The following is a 24,198-nucleotide window of genomic DNA, read 5'->3' as shown; positions in this document are numbered from 1 at the left end:
CGATTTGGGGTATTGTGTTAGGTTGTAGATGTCAGCAAGATTAAAGGATTGATCGGAGCAATAGAAGCTACCTAAGAATATGATGGAGGAGAAGGTGGTGATGGAGAAGACTATTAGCTCAAGGAATGGGGCAATTCTGGTTGTGATGGGCACTGGGCGTCCAGGGGATTTGATACCACTATAGCCGTGCCCCCGCCTTGGCGGTCAACAGGGTCAGAGCGGAAGGTGGTATGGTTAGGAATGAAAAACTTATGTTTTGGGGGAGAAGTTGAAAAGTTGTGAATCTTGGAGTCGAGGTCAAAAGTTGGTTACGGGCGAGTGGCGTTTCCAACCATTGCTATGTAGAGGAATGGTTGTAATTGTGTGGTATAGGAAGGAGGAATTGTAGAGGGTTTTGGCTGGGGACCGGGTTCGGTGGGAAGAATGGGGTTGGGCTTTGTGAAGAAGAAAGATTGTGTGTGGCGGGCGCGTGCTTACGCAAACATCGGGCAGTTGCGGTAACTCGCCGGATGTGTGTTGGCTCCGCAGTTGATGCAGGAGGGATTTTCTTCCTGTTATTTCGGGCATTGGTGTGAACCATGGAAGAGGTTGCATTTGACGCAACGGCATGGCAGATTGCAATTCGATGCAGCGTATGCAATGCGCTGGCAGTTTCGGCGCTGCGTAATTGCATGTAGTTGGACTGCATCAAATTTTACAATGCAATGGAATATCGCTCTAGCTTTCATAAGGGAGAACTGTTGGAATTTAGAACTAAACGTAACAAGGAATAAGTGAAAGTGTTTAGAATTTCGACATGGCAAGCTGGTTTCGTAAGGACGGACGATGGTGGCTTCGGAGACGTCTAATAGGAGTAGTTCGCTCATGATTTCCTCATTGAATAAGTAATGTCTAGGCCACGCAGGACAATATTTACGAGTCTGAGGTGAGATGGGGTGTATATGGTCAATCGTAGCAACTCATTATGTTCTTCAGGACAGCCGTCCGCTCGTGCACCGCAAATTGATTTAGTTGCCGGAGCACTATTTGAACACGTGAGATCCACTTGGAAATCTGACACGAACTACACAGTGACCACTTTCCAAAAATATTGCTTACGGCTAAATGTACTTGTTATGAATATTAAACTCAAAAATGTACATTTAAAAAGTCTCTACGCACATATGCATATATTAGAAGCAAGGAGTAAAATTGAATGTTATTTCGGAAAAAGAACTTATGTCGAGTGCGAATTTTAGTGCGATCATATTTTGGATGAAGATTATGAATATTTATAGAAATAGAAAGTGGCATGAATGTTTAAGGAAATTAAGGGTTCAAGGAAAATATAAGTGATGTAATTTTAAGTTATAAAATGTATTTAGGGTGTCCCCGTGGGGTAAAATAGATGTGGGCTCACTACACAGAGTTCGCCCCTCCCTAAATTCAACTTAAAGTATTTCCGCGATTCAGTTTTCACCCTTGTTCGACTTCTCTGATAAACACCACTAGCGGAGCGAGTGTGACGCGCTACTACTAATACCGCGCAAAGTTCGAGGAGCGCACTATAATGCATTGCGCAGATCAGGGCAGTGGTAATTGCCACAAATGAAAATGGTTTCGGTATAGCAGACCACATCACGAGAAAGCCCGCAGTTGGTGATAAGCCTTGGCTCAACGTTAACGGTGTACTTGACATCCACCATGATAGACAGCTTCAGTACTCTTGCGAAATCGGGAAACGTCATGAAAATAAGAAAGAAGGAGAAACAGTTGAAGGAAATATACTCTAGTTTATCAAAAATGCAATAGTCCAGGGTGCCCATAGGAAGTTATGTTCCAAAGTGGTCGCAGGCAGTTTCTTTGGAAAGAATGATAAAGCTTCCATATTCGAGCACAATGTTCGACACTTGTGAAAGTAGGTTAATTCACCTGGGAAAGTACTTAATACTGGATTCCAGGCAGAAATATTTATAGGTAGGAAACATACTAAAATTTCTTTTAGCTACAGGATTCGTCGACAAACACAATAGAACTCGGCGCAACTTCCATTGATACCATTATTTTTATACCCTTCTGAAGATACATTTTCAAGCCATCAGGGTTGACGGTGTCTCTCGGAACTCTCCTTTATAGCCCCTTCAGTGTCCGCAGAACTATTATTGCCACTTACTGGAGATGTAAACTCTTTTTTAGGAAGTAAAAGAAGAGGACGATTGTTAATATCTCGAAAAAAGGGACTCGTTTTGCGTTCGATATGAAAAAGATTATTCACGTGCTCCCTACTGCCATAAAAGCAATAGATGAAATTATCCTAGAATTTATTAATATATTATTCCTAGAAGCTTGTTCGACATAAAACAGGTTGGTTCCCAGATCAACTTCTACCTTCAGAGAAATGTATGGTTCAAATACCTAATTTGGTAAACATTCCTTTCTTGAATCCAACAATCTTCAATGCTGTAGCTTAAACAGTTTCTGAGACCAATGGATGGACAAAAGCAAAGTTATCAAATTTTCCACAAATCCTGAAAATGGAGCGTCCTACTACGGTTCACCTTGACTTAACGATAAAAGGATAGAGGAAATTAACTATATAATCAACAGGATATCCCAAATTATTTACTTCAGTTTCCAACGAATGGAAATGTTTTAGGTTTCTTTTCTTCTTCTTTTGAAAATCGTCGAGTAAATTTATATACTTGCATATATTAATTAATTCAATTTCTATAAATAAAATCCGAAGTCTTTATCCAAGGCTCTCTACTTAATGAACTATCTTTATAAGCGCAATATATCAATGTCCAAATTTTTCACGTCTTTCAACCCAACAAACCTTTCTCCAAACTTATGACATTGAAAGATTAATTAAAGAAGGATTTAAATTAGATTTGTGGAAACTCAAGAGGTTTTCTTAGAATCAAGAAATTATATATATCATATTCATATAAAATGGGTTGCTTGGATATATTCAGAATAGAAGAAGATTAATTTCTTAAAATTCTTTGCACAGGACACACATATTCACGTATTTTCTTTCAGAAGTCTTAGTTACATCATAAAAGTATGGCCGTGTTCCAAAACTTATTGGTGCCGATTGTGTGATATTTTCGTATGTTCATATCTTGATTATTTGAAAACTATATAAAGGAGTGAAAAAGGGAGTAATGAAGAAAGCTGAACGTTCGAGTTGTAAAAGAGTTTGTGGTTTATCTATGGGGGAAACTTTGAAATAAGATGTGAACCAGAAGGTCGTGGAATCAGGTTGGTAGTTTTTGTGCACTTTTTAGATAGCAATATATATCAATGCACAATAGCTCCTCTTGTACTTAACGGGTGGTGTGTATCCATCAATAGGATCGTAGAGAGATAAAACCGGGCCTGGGGTCAAAATCCTGTAAACCGTAGCCAAAATTGCATAATCTCATTATTCCGGAAACCCAAGAGAGCTCTTGGCCCGGAGGAACCTCTTCACTCTACACGCCACAGCGAGAAAGGAAAATTTTACCCAACGATGCAATCTGTTCATTTACCAAACATAGTAAAATGTAATACCGCAACCGCAAACATCTAGACTCCATTAAACTAAATACAATACAATAAAACCATTTAAATACAATAACCCTAAGGCCCACCATAACTGTTCAGTTCGGCCTGTCAGTTACCCCGGAAGAGCCACACTACACCCGATTGCCAGTTGAGCTGAAAGTACCCATAAAATTCACGCTTACAGCCTAAACAAACATGTCTGGTCGACAACCAGAACACCGACTCAGCAACCTGCATCCACTGCATCCACGTTATGGTCGCCGGTCAAATGCGGACTCTTCAGGCGTAACTGACAGGCTGAACTGAACATAAATGGCGGGCTTAAGTCGAATTCTCATTAGCCATGAAAAATTATTCCAGATTTCGACTTAAGGCGGTAAGGTTGACAATTTTCAAAAATCGATTTTTTTTTGCAAATCTCGAAAATGTAACATTGAAAGTGAACAATCAAAATCTTCGATTGAAATTCAAAATATTTCTAAAATTATAGCAGGAAGGATGGACCGCGTACTAGGTATAGAATGAAAATTAGCCGGCAGCAGTTACATCAATCATACTTCCTAGATAATATCCTCGATCCCATATTGTTATAGTCAGCTGACTAAGTAAAAATATGAAATCGACTTATTATACAAGAAAGAATTTCAGAACACCACACTAGTAGGTTTTGTTACGAAAAAATCAATTATCAAAACTTTAAATTCATTTTACTCGGAACCATGTTTTCGAAGTTTGAGGAAAGCACTCACAAAAAACTACTGAACCGGTTTGAATTGTTATTTTACACACGCGTCCAGACACGCGGGAACTCAAAAATATTTCATTTGCCAATAAAGAAATACTTTTTAATAATTTAATATATTCAGTAGAAACGGATTGTTTGCACTGTTCGGCGCTTCAGGTACAAAAGGTTTTGTATAATAATATTTAGATACACGATGGTTTCATTTATGCATAACTCGTTATTCGATGTTGCCAGGACCAGAACCAGCAATTGAAGTATCAGTAGCATTGACGGAGGCTGTCTGCAAAAACTGCGAACAAGCTTCCCACAACGACAGGTGCACAGCCTAAATGTTGCTATACATAACAAACTTTTCCTGTCAGAACCGAACCTGGGTACCGCAAAGTTTATCAGGTGAAAAAGCAGAAGCATCATTCTGACAGGCCTTGATTCACTAGCTGGATATATGTTTAGAAAAGGAATTATTCAAGATGAATCATACAGTAATATAAACTATGATATAAATCATGATTCTACCAAATTTGATGGAAATCGCACTATTATTAGCAAAGTTGTAGTTCGTCAAAATTGTCAGTTCATTGTAATTTCTAAGACTTTGAATATCAGAGTCACGCTAAAGTTAGTATCTTGCCATAATATTAAGTGCTAAGTACAAATAGAACAAATGTCTACTGAAATATTTTTGTACAGGAAATACATAAAACCTTTCATACCTAAAGCGTCCCGCTTTCGATTTCCCGAGTTGTTTAGAATTTATAGTGTAATCAAGATTAGATGTTACATGAGACATTCATAGTTCTGTAAACTAAAGGTTACGATTCTTGAATTTTCATCTGATTCTTTCTTTTAATAATTATTTTTAAGAATCTCCTTTCTGTTATATTACATCATTTTTCTGGATTTATTCATTATTCTTTAATCCTAATTTCTTTGGCATCCTACTTTATTTATTTTCCTTATTAAGTATTTGTAGAGGTCCGTTTCGACCATAGCTTAAATGTGTTAGTATTCTGTCCGGCATGAGGCTCGTGATAAAGTCTGCGGATGACTTAAATTCAACACTTGTCGAATCCAAATACAATCCGAATATCACGGCTAACCACGTCTACTATTTACACCATCAGCACCAGCATACAACTTGATGCCATCTGAGTACATCAAGTATGTCCGATCGCACTTAGCAAGTAGGGCATGATTTATTGCGAATTCATGACCCTAGCTTTATTCAGTAACCATGAAAGGGAGTTCAGTGCCATACACAAGCAAAGAGGGCTCATCGAATCCGACTGGAAGATGCCTTTCCGCATGCGAATGGGCTCTGAGTTGTTGGTACCCTCAGAACAACACGCTGACAGGCGCCAAAAACGTCGTAGGGCATCGGTTACCAGGTGTGCGGGATGCTGTCAAAAACCTTGGTATAATCGATATAGCAACTAAACAGATTCTTTTGGCCTCTAGTTGCCTGTTCCACAATTACCGGGTCGATTCACCACAAACAAAATGTTATTAATCTCAATATTGGGCGAGTAACTCCCTAAGTCCAAATTCTTTTGCTTTCGTTACAGAAAACTTCACTGACTGGACGTTTTGTAGAGATTCATTGAATGATCTCAAAAAAACTCCGCTGGTTCCTGGCATTCGTTACATTCCAACGTAACTGTCCAGAATTTCAGCGATGTGCCTCACCGTGCGCATAGTATAGTTTCGGTAAACCCTCCGCACTTTATTTTTCTCCCGTTTGCTGGCACCATCAGCGCTGATTTGAGTCAGTCTTACAATATCCTAATGCAATGAGTCACGCCGACGTTCAATACACAAGTGATTGTAGTTGCAGACGCGACATATCAGCACACAGTCGAAATGCAAGCTCTTCATTGACTTCAGATAGAGTTCTGGGTGGTGCTGGAGATGCTTAAAACCTGCGAATACTTGGTCGATGTTCATTTTCGAAAAGTGTATGCACTCTCTATGGAATTCGTCCCGAACCTCAGCAGAGCCTTCAGCCAGACCGTGCAGAAGAGTGCTTCGGCGAGTACTGATACTATTGTCTGCAGCGCGAGAAGCGCACTACCCCCGCTATTGTTATTTCATAGCAGGAGTGGATGATAATGAGGTTCATATCCCCAGTCCACTTCATTGGTTACCTACGTGAATCTGCTGAAGTCGTCCCCATAGATTGTAACGAAATAACCGCAACAGACGGATCAATGCTCCTAGTCATCGTGGCGTCTAGATATTGAACCGCCCCACGATTAGCGATATCGATGCAGTGCTCTCTATTACGACAGTCCGACGCGATCACCAAGTCAGACGACGGTTATCCGTACCGCACCTTAAGTTTTTCCTTCATTTTTGACAGTGCATTTTATACCTGACTGTCAGGTGGATTTCTCAGTAACTGATATACAAAGTACCTGCAGTTGCCTCACCTCTTCTCTGAGAGGCTACGGTGGCATATAACTGAAGCTATCTATCCCTTCTCCGTTCACTACCGGGCTTGCGACCGGCTATGGCGAAGTTCTTATTATTGTTTTTATTATGGAGCTTTGAAAGCCTCGCGACTACATTCATTGAAAATGAAATAATTCTCCGTATTGAAGGCTACCCTTCCCCTCCTCCTGTCTAACCCATGAAGATCACATCCTCCAGGATGCTGGTTTGAGGATAATAATAATAATAATCGTTGGCGAGGAGGATGATAATCCAAAAGGTCGCGCTTCTTGAACGTTTGAGGTAGGAGAAGTATCAATTGGGGATGCGATCTGCCTTGAATCTTCCCTCTTGATCGCGGCACTAGAGTCCGGAATTTTATGGTTCCACGCACAGTCGAGTCGTTATTTTCTTTTTCCTTTTAACTTTCAAGCTCGCATGTTAGGCTGATATTACACGATCAGTTTTTCATCAGTCTGCTATAAGTCAATCCATCAAAAATGGACTGATGAAAAACTGATGGATTGATTAGTATAAAAAAGATGACTAAAAACTAGTGTTAAATGACACGTGGGCTGGAGTATTGAAAGCACTAACTCCCCACTCAAGTGGCCGGAGACAAGGGTTATGCTGGACTCACTATGGTTTGCTAGCCGTGATGCAGTAGGCGAATGCTCCAAAGGCCTCATTATTACGCCCAGACCCGCCCAGAGTCTGGGTCACGAAACCGTACCGGAGGTGTATTCGTTTCGAGGGAACCGGGATAGCCCCTGAATTCACATGGCTCAGGAGAATTCTTGTCTTATGTATGTTCAGCTTCGTTATACAATTTGCCCCTTGTAGGACTTCCATGCGGGTTGTGGTTAGGTTCAAGCGAACAGAGACCTTCGGGCCCTTTGTTCTACTATAATGAATACGAATATGGAAGTGGTCATCATTGTTATTCAAAATCTCCAAACTTCGATCAAGTTAACTGAAGCAATGGCAAATGCAAAATCAGTTATTGGTGTGTGGGGTTAGGAGAGAGAGTCAACTTTATAACAGCTTGTAGCACTATCCAATGATGGGCGACCAGTTTAGTTAATGGTCTTATGTCCGGATGGCTTAGTGATTAGAACACTAAGCTGTCGCAACGAAAGAAAAATGTTTATATTTTTTATGTTGTTTTTTGACGATATTTTTTGGGGACCAGATTTCCTTTTTGTAGTAATTGTAACATCCTATTTTGTAAGAAAGATGAAGAGTTGTTCACGAATAAGAACTAGATACTGCGAGATACTAACAAACAAACAAAAATTATGCTATATATTATCTTTTATCTGGTGCAAATTCACTCCATCTATTCTAATATGCTGAAATATACTTTCCATTGTGGAAACGGATCTGAGTTGAAGAATGTTTTCTGTCATTTCCAGAAAAAAAAAACATTTTTCAAAGGCTTTTCTTCCTGTTGTGCCAAATATCCAAACCCTTTTTCTCCAGACTCAAGGAATAACTAGCCAATTTTCAAAATTCTAAAGATTTTTATTGGAAATTCAATGCTCTATACGAATCGATCGAATGACAATCCATTTGTATCCTCAAAGTGTGTTTATGTATGCATGGAGTACCATTAAATCTAGGATATAGCCGTGGGACTTCGTATGAAAATATGATGCTGACTACAATATGCCCTCATCTCAAAAAAGGAAGCCGATTTACGGAGAACATCTTCGATCTAAATCGAAACTTCCTTTTCTCTTTAATTATCAGGCATTTATGAATACATCGTGAATGTTTCGCATGCCAAGGGTTCAACCCTCATGTATCCCAGAATCCAATTTCGATATGTGCATGCTGTAGATCTAAGCAGAAGAATGTACGAACATAACCCTACGCTTGAATTTCAAAGCTAAGCGAGTGAAGAATTGCTCCGATTTTTCTAAAAGAAGGTGGGCTACTTTGCACCCCGTTGTAGTTTTCGTTTACTACATTCAAGCTGCCAACTTTAATCTGAAACTCTAAACATAGCTGAAGGATAAGAAGGTGCTCCGGAAAGTGTCCAGATATATAAAATCGATTTTTATTCCACATCTTTCAACGTTATAGGCAGAAGAAAGCGAATATTACATTTATGTATGCATATATATACTACATTTTCGTTATGTATATATATATACAGAATTAGAATTTTTGCGTGGTATGCGTCTAAACCATAATGTTACGGAAAAATGTTATGAGGTTTTTCAAGGGTCGATTGGGAAATTTAGGAGCTGCACATACATGTGTATACAAGAGTCGGAAACCGCGAACTGGGCACTTTAGGTACAAAGTTGTTTTGTGGTTTTAGTTTATTAAATAGCAAATCTTTGGAGAACAGATTTTAGGTATGTAAGATGACGCCTCAAATACCGTTGACACTATTCCTTGATGCATCATCTAATCCTTCATAAGCTGAATCGTTTAAGAGTAAAGTAATTACACATTTATGATAATCGAAATTGCACATATGTATATACTTGAATTTTTCACTTCCATTTCTTAGCCCTCATTAACTTCCTGCCTTTTAAGTACTCTCACCAGCAAGCGAGTTTTACAAAATACCAATCCAAACGTCTCATTTAATGGAGGAGCTATCTGTAATCGGTTAAGGAAACTAAGATTTGGCAACCCTTTATATAACAGACACTGAAAATTTCTAACCAAAATTCGAAATAATTTTGAAGTTATGGCTTCCGAAGTGTCCGTATTTGTACTGGCTAGGGAGCGTCAACCTTCACATAATCTGTTACATTTTGATTTATTTTCAACGATTAACGATTATACATACCAATAAAAAAAAAACTATACACAGCAGACTGAACTCTCAGCATATTCTGAGAAATTTTATGGAAACGGAAAAGTCTTGCACATCTTCGAAACTGACGGGAGTTCGGCGACCATATTTCCATGCATAAGGGCCTCTTATAGTGCCGTGTATGTAGTGCATTGCGTTGGGGTGCCCTCACATGATTGCGAGCAGCAGTCATAACAACAAACATTATATAGCTGTTTATGGCTTGCCACATCCCAGTAAGAACCAAAGGCAGAGCTTCCTTAAAGATTCATTTCGGACTAATGGTAATGGGTCTTCATGGTAATGCATGATGCTTCAAAATTACTTTGTGGGAAGCCAGGTCGAAGCAAACACGCGCAGTATTCTCCTTCAATAGATACTTGTTGTTCTTCTAGGAATTGAGAAGGATATAAGTAGATGCATCCAAGATCATTCTTTTGGACGCATCCGTTTCTTGCTGAGATAAGATGAAGAAAACAATACAACAATACAATTTACCTATCTCGTCCCTATCCGAAACGTGCACAATGAGATTCCGTGCTCATTTGCCGCTTGAGTAGCTACTCTTGTGTATAATCTTCTTAACACCGTATATACTGACCTTTAACATACAAAAATATATAAACAAGTCGGGAAACCGGAAGCTAGACGCTTCAGGTATGAAAGGTTTCGTGTATTTCTTTCATAAAGAGATTTGAGTGTACATTTGTCCCATTAGCATATAGCACGTAAAATATGCATATATTATGTGAAAATAGCCACTTTCAAGTGATATTGACATTCATAGTCTTGAATTTGCAGAAGAGCGACAGTTTTGACCTAGTATAACTTTATTAGTAATAGTGTGATTTTCACCAAATTTGGTAGGATCACGCTCTATACCTACATTGCTGCAAAATTCTGTGATTGTAGGGTGAACTTAAGGGGGGTTTCCCTGCCAATTACTAAAAATTATAGTAATGTACTATTATTAACTTTATTTGAACAGCTATCGGTATGGAGAGTATTTCGGAGCCTACGGACCATATAGTGGCAGCACCCTGATTTTTTTCAGATTTCTCGGTTGGGTAGTTTCTGAGAATGGGTTCGTTAAAAAAATGACCACTTTCAACCCTCCGCACTCCCCACCTTTTCAATAAAGGTCAAAACTAAGACTGGCTTCGAAAAGTACTAACCGAGACCTTTAATTTGATACCCCACATGACTATATTTGATGAAAAAAAAATTTACACCCCCCTTTTGCATGTATGGGGACCTCCCCTTAAATTCGTCCTAAAAGGATGTAACTCACTATATGCGTGAGCGTTCAGAGTTCCCACCTTTCTACCAAATTTGGTGTCAATCGCTATAACCGTCTCCGAGAAAAATGCGTGTGGCGAACAGACAGACAGACAGACAGTAAACCGATTTTAATAAGGTTTTGTGTTTACACAAAACACAAAACACTAACTAAACACAAAACCTTAAAAATATATAAGGACTCTGGTGGTGGTGGTCGGCGGTACACTCCGTGGAGAGCTCCCTGCAATATCGAGCACGTTTGCAGAATTGTGTATTTCTGCGCGGTTTGAATCAGATTGTGGTAGTCCTGAAACATCAAAGGAAGTCGCAAGGAATTTAGGTACAACATCTGTAGCTGACAATATTATTATAACTATAATACAATCATCCTCGCGGGATGCTAAATTTCTTTGATTATCCGAGCCAGTGTCTTATAATTCATTTCCTTCTTCAGGCACTCATTTACAGCTGAGTTGTTTGGTATCCGACTTCACGTCACAATAAAATTCCCACTGCGGCCAGCGAAATTGGAACCGCGTCCTTCCGTGTGATAGCCTAATGTTCTTTTCTGATAACTTGGGTTTAACTTAAAAAATAGGAGTCCTTGGACTACAAAAGAGGAAGTAAGTTGCTTCTCAAGTGATCCGGTCCGTCACTAAGTTGGTGCGGACTCAGAATTCTCAGCATCCTCAACAAAATTTACTTAGGCCTCATTTGGGTCTGGATTTATGACGGAGTTCACTTGAACAAAATTCGCTGCTTCCAGGGCAGAAGTAAGGCAGCGTCTGATGAGTTACCTCTGTCCTGGGCGAAACCGTTACTCAGCTTTTTGTTCTTTTCTGACAAATATATGTTAAAGGCAATTCACTTGTTTGCAATGCATTGCCTTCGTCTGATTGATTTCAACGCACTCAGAGGATTGAATGATCCTTCAAGTCAAGGGGAATAAGCCCACAATATACTTTACAATCAACCGTATGCAAAGGACCCGCCTACTCCTTGCTGTAAAACTAAGAGTGTAGTGAGTCGAATTGGCGGTGATATTGTGCTGCCATGAACTTCCTCTCTGCCTCCGAAGTCACAAGGCACGTTTATCCGCCCGAATTTGGACATAGTAGTCCGTATCCGCCGGTGGACATTTTCCAGATCAGTCTTCATCCACGGCAATATTCCGAACGCATAACCCAATCAAGGCCTAGTGAATACATTATTACGGGTCCAGGTGAATGCTTTCATTTTACATATTTTCCTGACTTCTTCCTTTACCGGTTTACTTGACCAAGTCCAAATAAAATGAAGAAATTAATGGAACCTTTTCTTAGATTATATTTTAAAGAACTTTTTTTCTTCTTCCTTTCAGGCAGAATTAACCACCATTTTAATATTGAAAGAACTCAACAACGAAATGAGCAGATAAATTAGAATTTATGGAAACTACATCGAAAAACCTAGCGTTGAACGTGAGGAACACGATTTTGACTGGTCGTCGCAAGAGATCATAGTGAATGCAAATTTGTTTATTGTATGTATGGAGAAACAAACGTGATATTGCCAAGAAAGAATTTTGCCACAGATAGTGAAATGAGATGAAGTGGCTTTGGGTCGTTATAGCTGCAGTCCACGTCTTATCAAATTCGAAAAGTAAGTACCTACGTAGAAATTCATATTGTTGCGTGAATGTTAAGGCTTTCATACGCAGTTGGGTTATTGTTAGCTACTGAGTTAGATAAAATTCTAAGAATTCGAAACTGGGGACATTGATTGAAATTCCTGAACTTCTTATTATATACACCGAGACTTCTATAATCGGAATTCTTTCAAGTATTCCCAAATACATGCTCTTCTTCGAATAGTACGCACTATCACTGTGGATTCACCATACATAATTGCATAGTCCGCTAATAAAAACATGTTTTTGGTCGTTGATTCATAGTTACTCATAATAAGTAATTAGATTTATCTAGACTTTAACACACTCGAAAACTGGAGTGACACTCTAACCGCACGATGGTTGAGGGGGTAGAGCATCAGCCCCTGAATGTCGCTGCCTAGGGTTCGAATCCCAGTGGCTCACAGCAGCGAGACAAATATTATCATCATCATCAACGGCGCAGCAACCGGTATCCGGTCTAGGCCTGCCTTAATAAGGAACTCCAGACATCCCGGTTTTTCGCCGAGGTCCACCAATTCGATATCCCTAAAAGCTGTCTGGTGTCCAGACCTACGCCATCGCTCCATCTTAGGCAGGGTCTGCCTCGTCTTTATTTTTCTACCATAGATATTGCTCTTATGAACTTTCCGGGCTGGATCATCCTCATCCATATGGATTAAGTGACCCGCCCACCGTAACCTATTGAGCCGGATCAACGGTCTCAAAGTTGTATTCTGCTATTTTTATTCTTCCCGTTTGACCAGTACGGTTTGATATTGTTGGCTGGTTCGTTTTCGGTGCTGACGTTGCCACCATATATTTTGTCTTGCCTTAATTGATGTGCAGCCAAAGATCTCGCGCCGCCTGCTCGATCTGGATGAAGGCAGTTTGTACGTCTCGGATGGTTCTTCCCATGATGTCGATATCTTCAGTATAGGCCAGTGCCCTTAATTGGCATACAACATATATTTTTACCAACTAGGATCACCAAGCAATCCTTTTTAAACTAATTATGGAGTCGTAGAATTGAGAAGAACTTCAACTTGGTCTGTGAAAACGATAGAAGAACAAGCCTTGATGGAGATATGTTAGACAAGCCCCATAACAGCGGTGAATGCATCAAATGGAGCAGAATTCGTTCCTGCTGGAATAGTATCGATTAAGAACTTGGCAGAAGAGATGCATTCACTTTATGATGGTAAATTACAATGTGACGATAAGATCGAAGGTGGTGGCGGAAGCGAAAAACGCACATCAGGATGTTAGTACCTAAGGATGCAAGAGGATCTCAAGTTCTCATTAAAAACCGTATAAAGCACTATTTTATTGAGCATTTCACTAAAAAAATATGCAATCCATAACTATATGTGCAGCAGTATTTGGTGATCCCATCACAACTTCTGTACTGCCCTACGGGGCAATTTGTAAGCTTTTTCAATACGTTTGGAAAAAGATTCTTTGCACACGAACTGAGTTCGAAATTTATTTCGCCTAGGGGCAAAACCCTTCTGGATGCCATTTCGACGAACTGTGAATCCGACTTGTTCGCAGCCTACAGCCAACTTAGCGCCTTTTCTATAACAAATAATAAAAGAAGAAACCAACTAAACGCGTCACATCGCAATTCCAAACAAATGTTTCCTTGAATAAAGCCTTGAAACCGGCAGGGTGCATTTCGTTAAAATCAGCTGCTGCTGGTGTCCAAGCTTAGACCCTACAAACTGTTCAAAATAATGGACAAGCTTATAAAAAGGCAAGCAGAACTGGGGCGTGAGTCTCAACCATCAAAAACACTAAATTCGAAAAAAAATCTATTAACAGCATGGAAAGAGCTACGGGAACCATTGAAAAAGGAAAAACAAAAGGATTTAAAGACATCTAATGCCTTTTCTAACTACTAATTACTCCCTTTGGAGAGCGGTCAAGCTGAGCTTGAAGTGATATGGAGAAGGATTCGATCTTTGCTAAACACTTCAAGTTCATTGGTTAGCCTCTAAAATAAGGCGTACTTAGGAAGATAGAAAGTACTGGTCGACCGTATTCTTGGAAATTCCACAGACACTAGGTCTGGCACAAAAGCCTCTTCTAAAGAATCGCTAAATAGGTACGAATGATCATAAAATCCCGAGTCGTATCTCCCCGCAGGATGTTTGTTATTAAACAGAAAGTTGCAAAAATAGTGTTGGACGGCGTTACTTTAAGGTTGTGTCCTCGGCCCTATGTTTTAATTTGATATATATTACAGACTTTCTCACAATTCTTTTTTCTGCTTCTGTCCCATTCACAAGTGGGGTCGGCTCGTCGTGGTCGGTTTCGCCATTTGATTTTATCAAAAGCCTGATCTGGATGCAATCGCGAGACTTTCAAATCCCCATCTAGCTTATCAAGCTACCGTTGTTGCCACCTTTTGGTCGCTCATAATCGACTCCGATGATCAAACCAATCTTCACAAGTGAATTCTCGTTAGCGCGAATGTGAAAGTGGCATACCATCGAAGACGTCTCTCTCGAAATTTTTCCACGATCGGTGCAATCCTATATCGGTCGCATTTCGGATGTGATCCCCATTTCGGATATGATCAAAGCAACTCACGCCAGTAGTCCAACGCAACATCTTCACTTCCATTACCGCAAGACGCCGTTCATTGTCTTTTATAGTCGACCAACACTCAGAACCATAGAGAGCAACAGTTGTGGAACGTTACTTCATCCAGGTTGCATTAATGCGTATAACAATTTCATAACGCAGTTCTCCATTAGCTAATAGCATTGACCCGAGATATTTAAATCGCTCAGTTCTGGGCCACTGATAGTGATTGTGCTTGTTTCATGGGGATCGTTAGTCAAAAATTCAGTTTTTTTTAAATTCAATCTCAGACCGTTGCATGAGACGATCATTCCATTTTTAGATATTTTACTCGAGATCATTTTAGGAATAAGACGCCAGGCAAACATCATTTGCATAAAGCAGAGTGTAGGACGCTGGACGTTGGATGTCCCGTGTGGCAGTGTCCATAACAAGGACAAAGAGGAGTGGTGAGTTGGCGCTACCTTGATGAACACCAACAGAGACGCGAAACGGTTTTGATACACCCACCTCACTTCGAACTTTACTTTTCGGATCGTAGTAGAGCAATTTAACTTGTCACACGAGTTCTTCTGGCACTAAATGTTGTCGTAGAACATCCCAGATGAGTTCGTGTGACACAGTCAAACGCTTTCTCTAGATGCAGAATTGCAATGTAAAAAGGGCGATACTTCTCACGATGTTTCTCTTTGAATAACGTTCTGCTTGATTCACGGTTATTTCAACGATTTTGCGAAGACGGTTCACAAAAATGGAATTACCTTTACCCTTGCCTACGGTGTGGCGATACTCTGCACAGATTCCAACCTCAGTGTTGCTTCTCAATACTTAGAGAACCAGATGAAAAAATTAAGTTAAGGTTGGCCCATTGGAGTATCAAATTCAGTGAAATAAAATGTAATCATGCCACCTACATATTGACGCAACGAACATATCTCCCTGTTAAACTTAACGGCATACCGATTCCTCAGTCTAAGGAACTGAAATACCTAGGAATCCACCTAAAGGGAAGACTTATTTGGACGATACATATTTAAGCCAAAAAAACTTAGGTTAACGGAATATTCGAAAACTTGCAGTAACTATTCAACAAATTTTCCAAACCGTTGGACCCAATTCCGATTGTGCTTCCAACTGTTCTCTCACTTTGATATAAGTAGCCGTCATAGTCCTTAATTTCTCCATTTCTCCTTAATTACTCCGCGTATATTATGACGGGGGTTTGCAAACTCCATGAGTTCACAGATTTTCGTTCTTAGCTGTGTGAATGCATCCGCCCTGGTATTCACAACTACTCCTGTAAGGGCGTCGTCTACGCAGGAATTTTGTAAAGACGATTCTCCAGTGCTAATCGACATACATATGTCACATTTCATACTAAAGCATCACCTCTACAGACAATCACTTAAAACAAATCTGTGATCCGACCAATAATAAGTTAAATAAATAATAGTGAGTTAAAAAAAATAATAAATAATATGTTGAAAAAATCACTCTCCGAAAAAAAACTCGTCTAGTTCCCGCTGACGCCTTGAATCGAACTGCCGTCCTAGACATTCCCAAGACCGGTTACTAGCCCTCAAACTACACACACTACTTTTCTCAATGATTTGTTTAAATTTCCTTAATTGTTTACGTTATGATGTATGGTAAATGCCCAATTGACCACACAACACTGTCACTGCCTCTTGCCTATTTATTATCATTTTCAATTAATAAATTCTCTAATTAAATGTCAACGATCACTGTTAATATCTGTCTGACTTTTTTTTTTTTTTGTTCAGGAGGTGGAAATCTTCAAAAAGACACTGGTCTGGACACACCAGCGTGTGGGATTTTTACCCACTAAAACCACCCCCGACTCCCTCCCTGCTCCGCGGAACCACCATAAGGTATTACATCACGGGGCGGAGTCAGCTCACTCTAGCTTTGTCACCTTGCTTCTATACGCGGCGCACGTGACCGCGTTTTTCTCCTCTCCTCTGCTTTTCGCAGTTTATTTTGGATAGATGCGATCATGGAGTTTACCGCATCCCAATTCTCTTGATGTGCTAGCATTTTCGGCACCAGATTTTCTGGTACTAGCACCTCCCCTAGAGTCTCCTCTAGATTCCTCCTTTCTTCCACAAATCTCGGACAGTGGAAGAATACATGCTCTGGGTCCTCTGGGACTCCATTGCAATTTGAACAATCGGGTGAGGTCTCCAATTTAAACCTGTGAAGGTATTGGAGATATCCTCCGTGCCCCGTGAGAAACTGGGTGAGATTATAATTAATCTCACCGTGTCGTCTCTCCAACCACTCCTTGATGGCAGGAATGAGCCTGTGCGTCCACCGGCCCTTTCGCGAGCGTTCCCACCGCTCTTGCCATCTATTTATGGATATCTCCCTTTCACTCTTCTTCGTCCGCGATGAGGAAGAGGTTGGCTTTGCATTGTATATGTTCGCCATCTCATCTGCCAAGATGTCAATCGGTATCATTCCAGAGATGACGAATGCTGCATCATCTGACACAGTCCTGAAGGCAGAGCATACCCTCAGGGCTGTCCTCCTGTAGACTGAACTTAGTTTGGTAGCGTTCCCTGACATCCACAACGCCTCCCTCCAAACTGGGGTTGCATAGAGCATGATCGAGGTCACCACCCTGGCTATAAGCAACCTAGAAGTATACTTGCATACTTGCAGTGGATGATTTGTCGCAAACATACCGCACATGTTGCTTATAGCTAAGCTTCCTGTCTATCACCACTCCTAAGTATTTGATGGTCGGCTTGGAAGTGATGATATGATTCCCAATTCTAATACAGGCATAATTTCTCTTCCGGCGCTTAGTGATGAGGACCGCTTCCGTTTTTTCCTCCGCAAGTGTCGGCAGACAACCCATCCAATCCGAACCCTTCCGGCAGCCAACAACATCTGTGCTGCCTCCGCTGGTACTCGTATTGTGGCCGTTTGAGTACCACCATAGGCTTTTCGCGAGCCCACAACTGACTCCTCGGTGAGTTCTTTCAACTTGAATTGCTCCTTCAGAGCAGTACAAATTTCTTCTTTCGATGTTACTTCATCGAGATCCTTACATTGTATATAGATCTCATGTTTTTGGGCACGCACTGCGGCATTCTCCCCAAGTGAGTTTTTCACTTGAGTGCAAAAGTCATCAGTTTTGCCACCGCTGGATAATATCTGTCTGACTGTCCGTCTTTTTGTCTATCTGTCTGTCATGCACTTTTCTCAGAAACGGTTGTACTGAATGGTAGATTTTTTTTCACCAGGTATAGTCATGTAGGATATCAAATGAAATGTCTTGATTAGTATTTTCCAAAGCTGATATCAGTTCTGATAATTAATGCAAAGGTGGGGCGGATTGAAATAAAGAAGACGAGACAGACCCAGCCTGAGATGGAACGATGGCGTAGGCCAGTACGCCGGACAACTTTTAGGGATATCGAATTGGTGGATTTCGGCGCAAAACCGGGATGTCTGGAGTTCCTTATTAAAGTAGGACTAGACTGGGTACTTACTGGTTGCTGTGCGTTAATGAAAAATGGAAAAATGGAAAGTGGAAAGTGGTCATTTCTTCCACGAACAAATTTTCAGAACCCGCTCAAGCGAAAGATCTGAAAAAAAAATCGAGAATCTGCCACTACACCATGCCCAGTCTTCGAAACACCCTCCATACCGATGTTTGTTCAAACAAAATTAATAATAGTGTATTACTATAATTTTAAGTTCATCCTGGGATCCTAGAATAATGAAATAATGCTCGCAGTGAACAATAGAACCCACCATCCTTTACGTTCATCGACCCCCTCCCACGATTCCGTCACCCAGATCTTATGGTACACCTTCGGGATATAACCGACGGCCAGAAGAACACCATAGAAAAGACAAATTTTATTAGGAGCTGAATTGCCTTGCCTTGCCGTTGCCGTAAGCATCAATCCATTAATCCAACACCAGATTCACGATTCCTTGCGGCACATTTTCTGTAGCACAATAGCAGAGTGCTGCAAGAGGGAGAAGAGTACTCTCCAAAGACCTACCATCTAACCTTCCTTAGCCCCTTATGGGTGCAGAGTTAGCGTTCTGGAGGCTCTCGATACTGTTGTCGATAAGCGTACATTTCAAAAAACCAACCCGGAAAAGGTCCTTACCGATAGGTCCACTCTCATCTCTTTCAATCGCAAGAACCGAAATCTTCTGGTTGGTAGTTCACAGATTTTTTTGCCTTTTCGTCGCCTTTCACGACAAGCAGAGAATACTTAGAGTGAATTCTTAATCCCCAACTCATGGGTTTCACTATCTTAGTGTGGTAAACATGTAATAGATTAATAGTGAATATTATTAAGAAGACTCCACCTACTCGCTGAGTTGTCAAGATAAATTTTCCTGAGGGGTTTTCTGTGATTTTCCAATTGACAAGCTATAATCGGCAATCCGAAAAATGATGAGAAATTCCATTTCCTTTTCATGCTAAAATTTCCTTCGGAATTATGACGAGCCTATATCAAGGGCCAATTGTAGCCACATAGTTGATTTATGACCAGTTTTACTTTCTCTACCTGCGGTCACCCACCATTTAGGACAGTTATATGAGGAGACTAAAATCACCAATCTATCGACCGAACAGTGGACGGCTTGACGCCAGATGCTGGCTTCAGTCCCATCGTTTCGGAGCCAAACCTTTGGCTATTCTGTTAGCCTGTTCATTGCCAATGGGGTTCGAACCCCCTGCATTTACATCAAGAATGTTTATTTCAGCTGGCTAGCTTCCGCCGGAAACTGGGGATTGTTCCACACTACTTAACTTGATATGGTGAGCCGGTTACGTACTTTGCTACAAATTATTACAAATTAGTCGTCCGCAAACCCTTATACGATGATATTTGTATTTTCCAGGAATCATAGTAAGGTATCCATTATACCCCCCCCCCCCCCTTGGCAGCTCCTAATCTCGTAGAGTCCTATCTCCATGGATTTGTCCTTCGGGTAGATGTACTTGCATCAATGAAAAGGTCATTTCGGCATGTAAATATCCCTTATGGATTGATTTACTAGTCGTTCCAGTCTTTTTGGTAGAAAAAAAGTTAGGTTGATCCGATAGGTTGAGATGATCTTCAAATTAACTTCACGTCACTCTAGTTGAATATAACCATATACCAATCATATGTGGTATATATATTATATATATATGAATACAATACGTCTATTTTCGTCATTACTAGGGCAGACATGATGTCAAGTGAGCCCCAGATTTTTATCTATAGAACCAATTTAACATCCGCTTACCACGGCAGGATTCCTCAGGGTCAAAAGATTGTTGAATCTTAGCTCTTTCTCCTGGTCTGCAGCCTAGTAGCATCCATCACTTCCAGCTTGTTTTAGGCACCATATTATGCCCTTATCAGCAATATTATGGTCGTCAACGGAAGCCGGAGGGAGTACTTATTGAATGATGGCAGTTAAGTGAACTACTGTAATATTCGTTGCGCACCCTTCTCCAAATTGTTGAAGGAGAAATAGTACTGCCTAAGGTAGTAGCTCGTACTTTCATCGGCAAAGTCTACCCGTAACATTTCATCTGCGATGATTCAGACCTTATAGCTAAGACGAGTTTCTTTTTAAGCTGTTCACACTCCTCACTGTCGTAACATGATGGTACTCAGAGGTGGCGGCGAGGAAAATGGGGCGGCAACCCTATCGACCAAACCAAAACCAAGTGGCCGAGGAGAACCTCCATAGTGGTGGCACCGGGAGACGCTGTAATCACTTTGGTTTGCCGGCCGTGATTCAGTAGGCGAATGCTCCAAAGGCCTAATCAGGGCGATCAGACCCGAGTCTGCACGGGGACTCATCTGAAGTGGCAAATTGGTCACGAAACCTTACCAGGGGTATACTGGTACTATGGGAACCGGGAAAGCCCCTGGACTCACATACTTCGGGAGAACTCCTGTTGTATGTGAGAACAGCTCGGTTATTTGCGGTTGGCCCACCTAGTGGGAGTTTCATGGTGGTTGTGGTTATGCTCAAGCGAGAAGAGACCTTCGGGCTTCGACGTGGTATTGCGTATCAACACGGGTGCTGTACTCCATAGTTCGGTAGAGATTTAGGTAATTCTTGCATCCACCAGTACGAATGCTAAGCCATGCACTTGGTATAGACTGGTACCGTTGTTGCTTGTCTCAGCGGGGCTCTGATTGTGGTCACAAAATCAATCCGTATCTTAAGAGGACCGTAGGTCGTCCATGACAGGTGCCTACGTAAAACACCATGGGCTTCACTGTCGTAACATGATAGATGGATGCCATCGTACACGATCCATACGTCGCCTCCGCCTTGGCTTGAAATGGAAACCTGACCGTTGTCAGCTGCCATTCGCTTTAACGTTTCGGTTTACCCGTAACAGTAGATGCCCCGGGAGATACATTCACTTCGACATTGCTATACTCCCAAGGTTGTGGTTAGGTCGAAGGCTTCGAAATAAGTTTGATCTTAGGCAGTATGCTGGGAAACGCGAGCTCGTAGGCAAGGCTTCAGTCTCAAGTGATGCCGATCAGAGTCTAGGAGTATTGATCGAAGGGGGCGTGCTTTGACTCATGCCTTGAAGACTAAGGTCCCAATTGAAAATGTGGAAAATATGAGCCTAGACTCAGGTTCTCTGTCGATGAACTGAGAATTGTCTCTTCACTCAGGGTTGGATCGTCAAGATCAAAATGTAGTTCTTGTTTTGGTTTTTGATTTTCACGCTTTCATGTGGATTTTTTTCCTGATTTCCATGGCATTTGTTTGACCGAGAAAAGTAGCTCAATCTTGGCAGAATTCCTTTTTTCTGAGACAGAACTAGTTGAAAACGCGGTCCTGCCTAATTTTAGGTTTCTCATCTGATTCAACAGGGAAGCCTCTGAGCTAAGTTGATCCTAATCAAAATAAACACGCAAAACACTAACAGTATATTTAATCAATCAAATTTACTAAATTAAGGTAGGGCCGAAGTTTTCCCATGCGACGAAACACTTTTCTTCTTCATAGCACAAAAAATCGTCAGCCTGTCCCTTATCTGCTACGTGATGCAACCCTTTCCGCACAGCATTAGCACTCACTTCCTCCAGTGGATGACAAGCGAACCTAATTTCAGTACTGCATGAAATTTCAAGGGGATTTATTGCTATCAATAAAGGAGGAGTGGATACTTGCGGAAAGGATCTGGACGAATCTAATGGAGAATGTACGAAGTTGAATTTGTAACGATTGATGGTAGCTACACATACGTGATGCAGTGATTCAGGTTGAGATATCATAAGTATATTGTCCTATTATGAGAAGTACATAGCAACGTATATTTACTCTAGCTGAAAACGGTTCTCAGGGCACGAGCGAATGGTCGCCCAGATACCAGCAAATGTCCTAAACTGATTTCCATTTGCTGCAGTGATTGTCAGTGTGGAAGGTAAAGTCAAGGATATACATTATGTATGTTCACTTTGTCCAGATTGAGGTTGTCAACTTAACGTAAGATCTCCCCAAGTTTTAAACTTGGCATTTCGTTATTCATGTTATTGTACATAAGCAAAATTACCTTACATTCGTCTAGGCTGACTTCAATCTTGTGTTCAAATTATGCTTGAGTTGCACTCAACTGTGTGACACTGCAAATGTTCAATGAAGTAAAAGCACGATTTTCCGTTTACCTCAAGAATGGCCATTTATTGCTGCAGAAGTGTTAAAGATGTTGCTCGTACGAAAGAGGTGATAATATGTTGTGCTCGAAATAATTATCACAACACGTCATGTACGAGCCTTAGGCAACGAAAAAGTCGTGAAAATGTGATTTTCACAAACTAGGGAGAACAGACAAATGAAAATGCGTTGGGTTCTACTTGTTGGGTGCTTGGTCGAAGAATACGAGTATTACCCGTCACTTTTACATCGTTGGCATCATAGCATCGTCTCGAGTATTACATACTATATAATTGGAAGGATATTCTGCACTTTTCTGCATCTTCATGTAAAAAAGTAAACATAATATAATGACATTGTTGTTAATTGTCATTCTAAGCGCAGTATTGTATCTTTAAATTTGAGAGCACATTGCAATTTTTAAGGTTTTGTGTCTGTCACACTTAGATTTCTCGAAAATGCCTAAATCCATCGAAACGCAATTTGGTGGACATATGACAACTATAAATTCCACTCATACAGGGAGAGGTATGTGAAGTTTGAAAGAAGTGCTTCATACGTTAACAAGTCGAAATACCGGAAGCTGAACGTTTCAGGTATTTGTGCTCATCTTGTTTGAGAAATACCCCCACCCCACCCCACCCCATTTACGTTTTTCCATTCTCGTATCCCTCCAATTTAAAATATTCCTTGATATACATATGTTTTTCCAAACTACAACTCCGTCGTTCATATTTGTCCACCTTATGTGACGGTGACATCATACACGTCTTAGATTGCGTAAAATACATAACTTCAACCTTCTATAACTTTCTTAATAATAGTTAGATTTTTCTCAATCCAAGATTATCCATTATATTGTTACTTATAACCATGCCAAATTTTACAAGGGGCTAAATTAGGGGAAATTTACAAAATTTGGTAATATACTATTATCAACTTTATTTAAGCAGATATCGGAATGGGAGGTATTTTGAGGCCTGAATTTCGTGTGAATGCACCATTGTGTTTTTTCAGATTTTTCGTTTGGATAACTTCTGAGAACGAGAGCTGTTATACTTTTTGGGGCACACATTTTGAGCCCCCACTCCCCTATGTTTCAACCTATATCAAAAATATCATAAGTTTAGAAAGCTACTAACTGAGCCCTTTCATTTGATACCACATAAGATCATATTCTATGAAAAACAAAAATTTACAGACTCCTTACACATGTATGTAAGCTCAACAGAAACTGGCGCGACTACACATTTTCACTACATGTTCTCACTAAATTTCATGACAATTGGTTTAGCTATTTCCAAGTGAATCAAGTGTGTCAAACGGACAACACACACAAATCAGATGCAGGCCATATGGGCTTCTTATAACGAAGCCCCCGAGTAACTCGGCAATGGTTGCGTAGCAGTGCTAAAGGAGACAACGGCATATAGAATAAATCAAACATCCCCAAAAAGGATCTGGCCGAAACCCAACTTTCGAAGA

General features: G+C 40.6%; 1 protein-coding gene across 3 annotated transcripts in view; it reads left to right on the top strand.

The window, feature by feature from the left end:
• The window catches only part of LOC119656899 (acetylcholine receptor subunit alpha-like), a 234,465-nt gene that overhangs the window by 147,197 nt on the left and 63,070 nt on the right, over positions 1-24,198 (top strand). For 2 of the 3 annotated variants that reach the window (XM_038063582.1, XM_038063581.1), the window contains one exon: positions 12,160-12,440. In XM_038063582.1, coding sequence (XP_037919510.1) covers positions 12,386-12,440 — 55 coding nt within the window. In that variant the 5' untranslated portion in view covers positions 12,160-12,385. The remainder of the gene's footprint in view (positions 1-12,159; positions 12,441-24,198) is intronic. The other variant, XM_038063583.1, reaches the window with a different exon arrangement.

The sequence above is a fragment of the Hermetia illucens genome, chromosome 5 (genome assembly GCF_905115235.1).
Source record: "Hermetia illucens chromosome 5, iHerIll2.2.curated.20191125, whole genome shotgun sequence".
NCBI lineage: Eukaryota > Metazoa > Arthropoda > Insecta > Diptera > Stratiomyidae > Hermetia > Hermetia illucens.
This window is presented reverse-complemented; position numbering and strand designations above follow the sequence as displayed.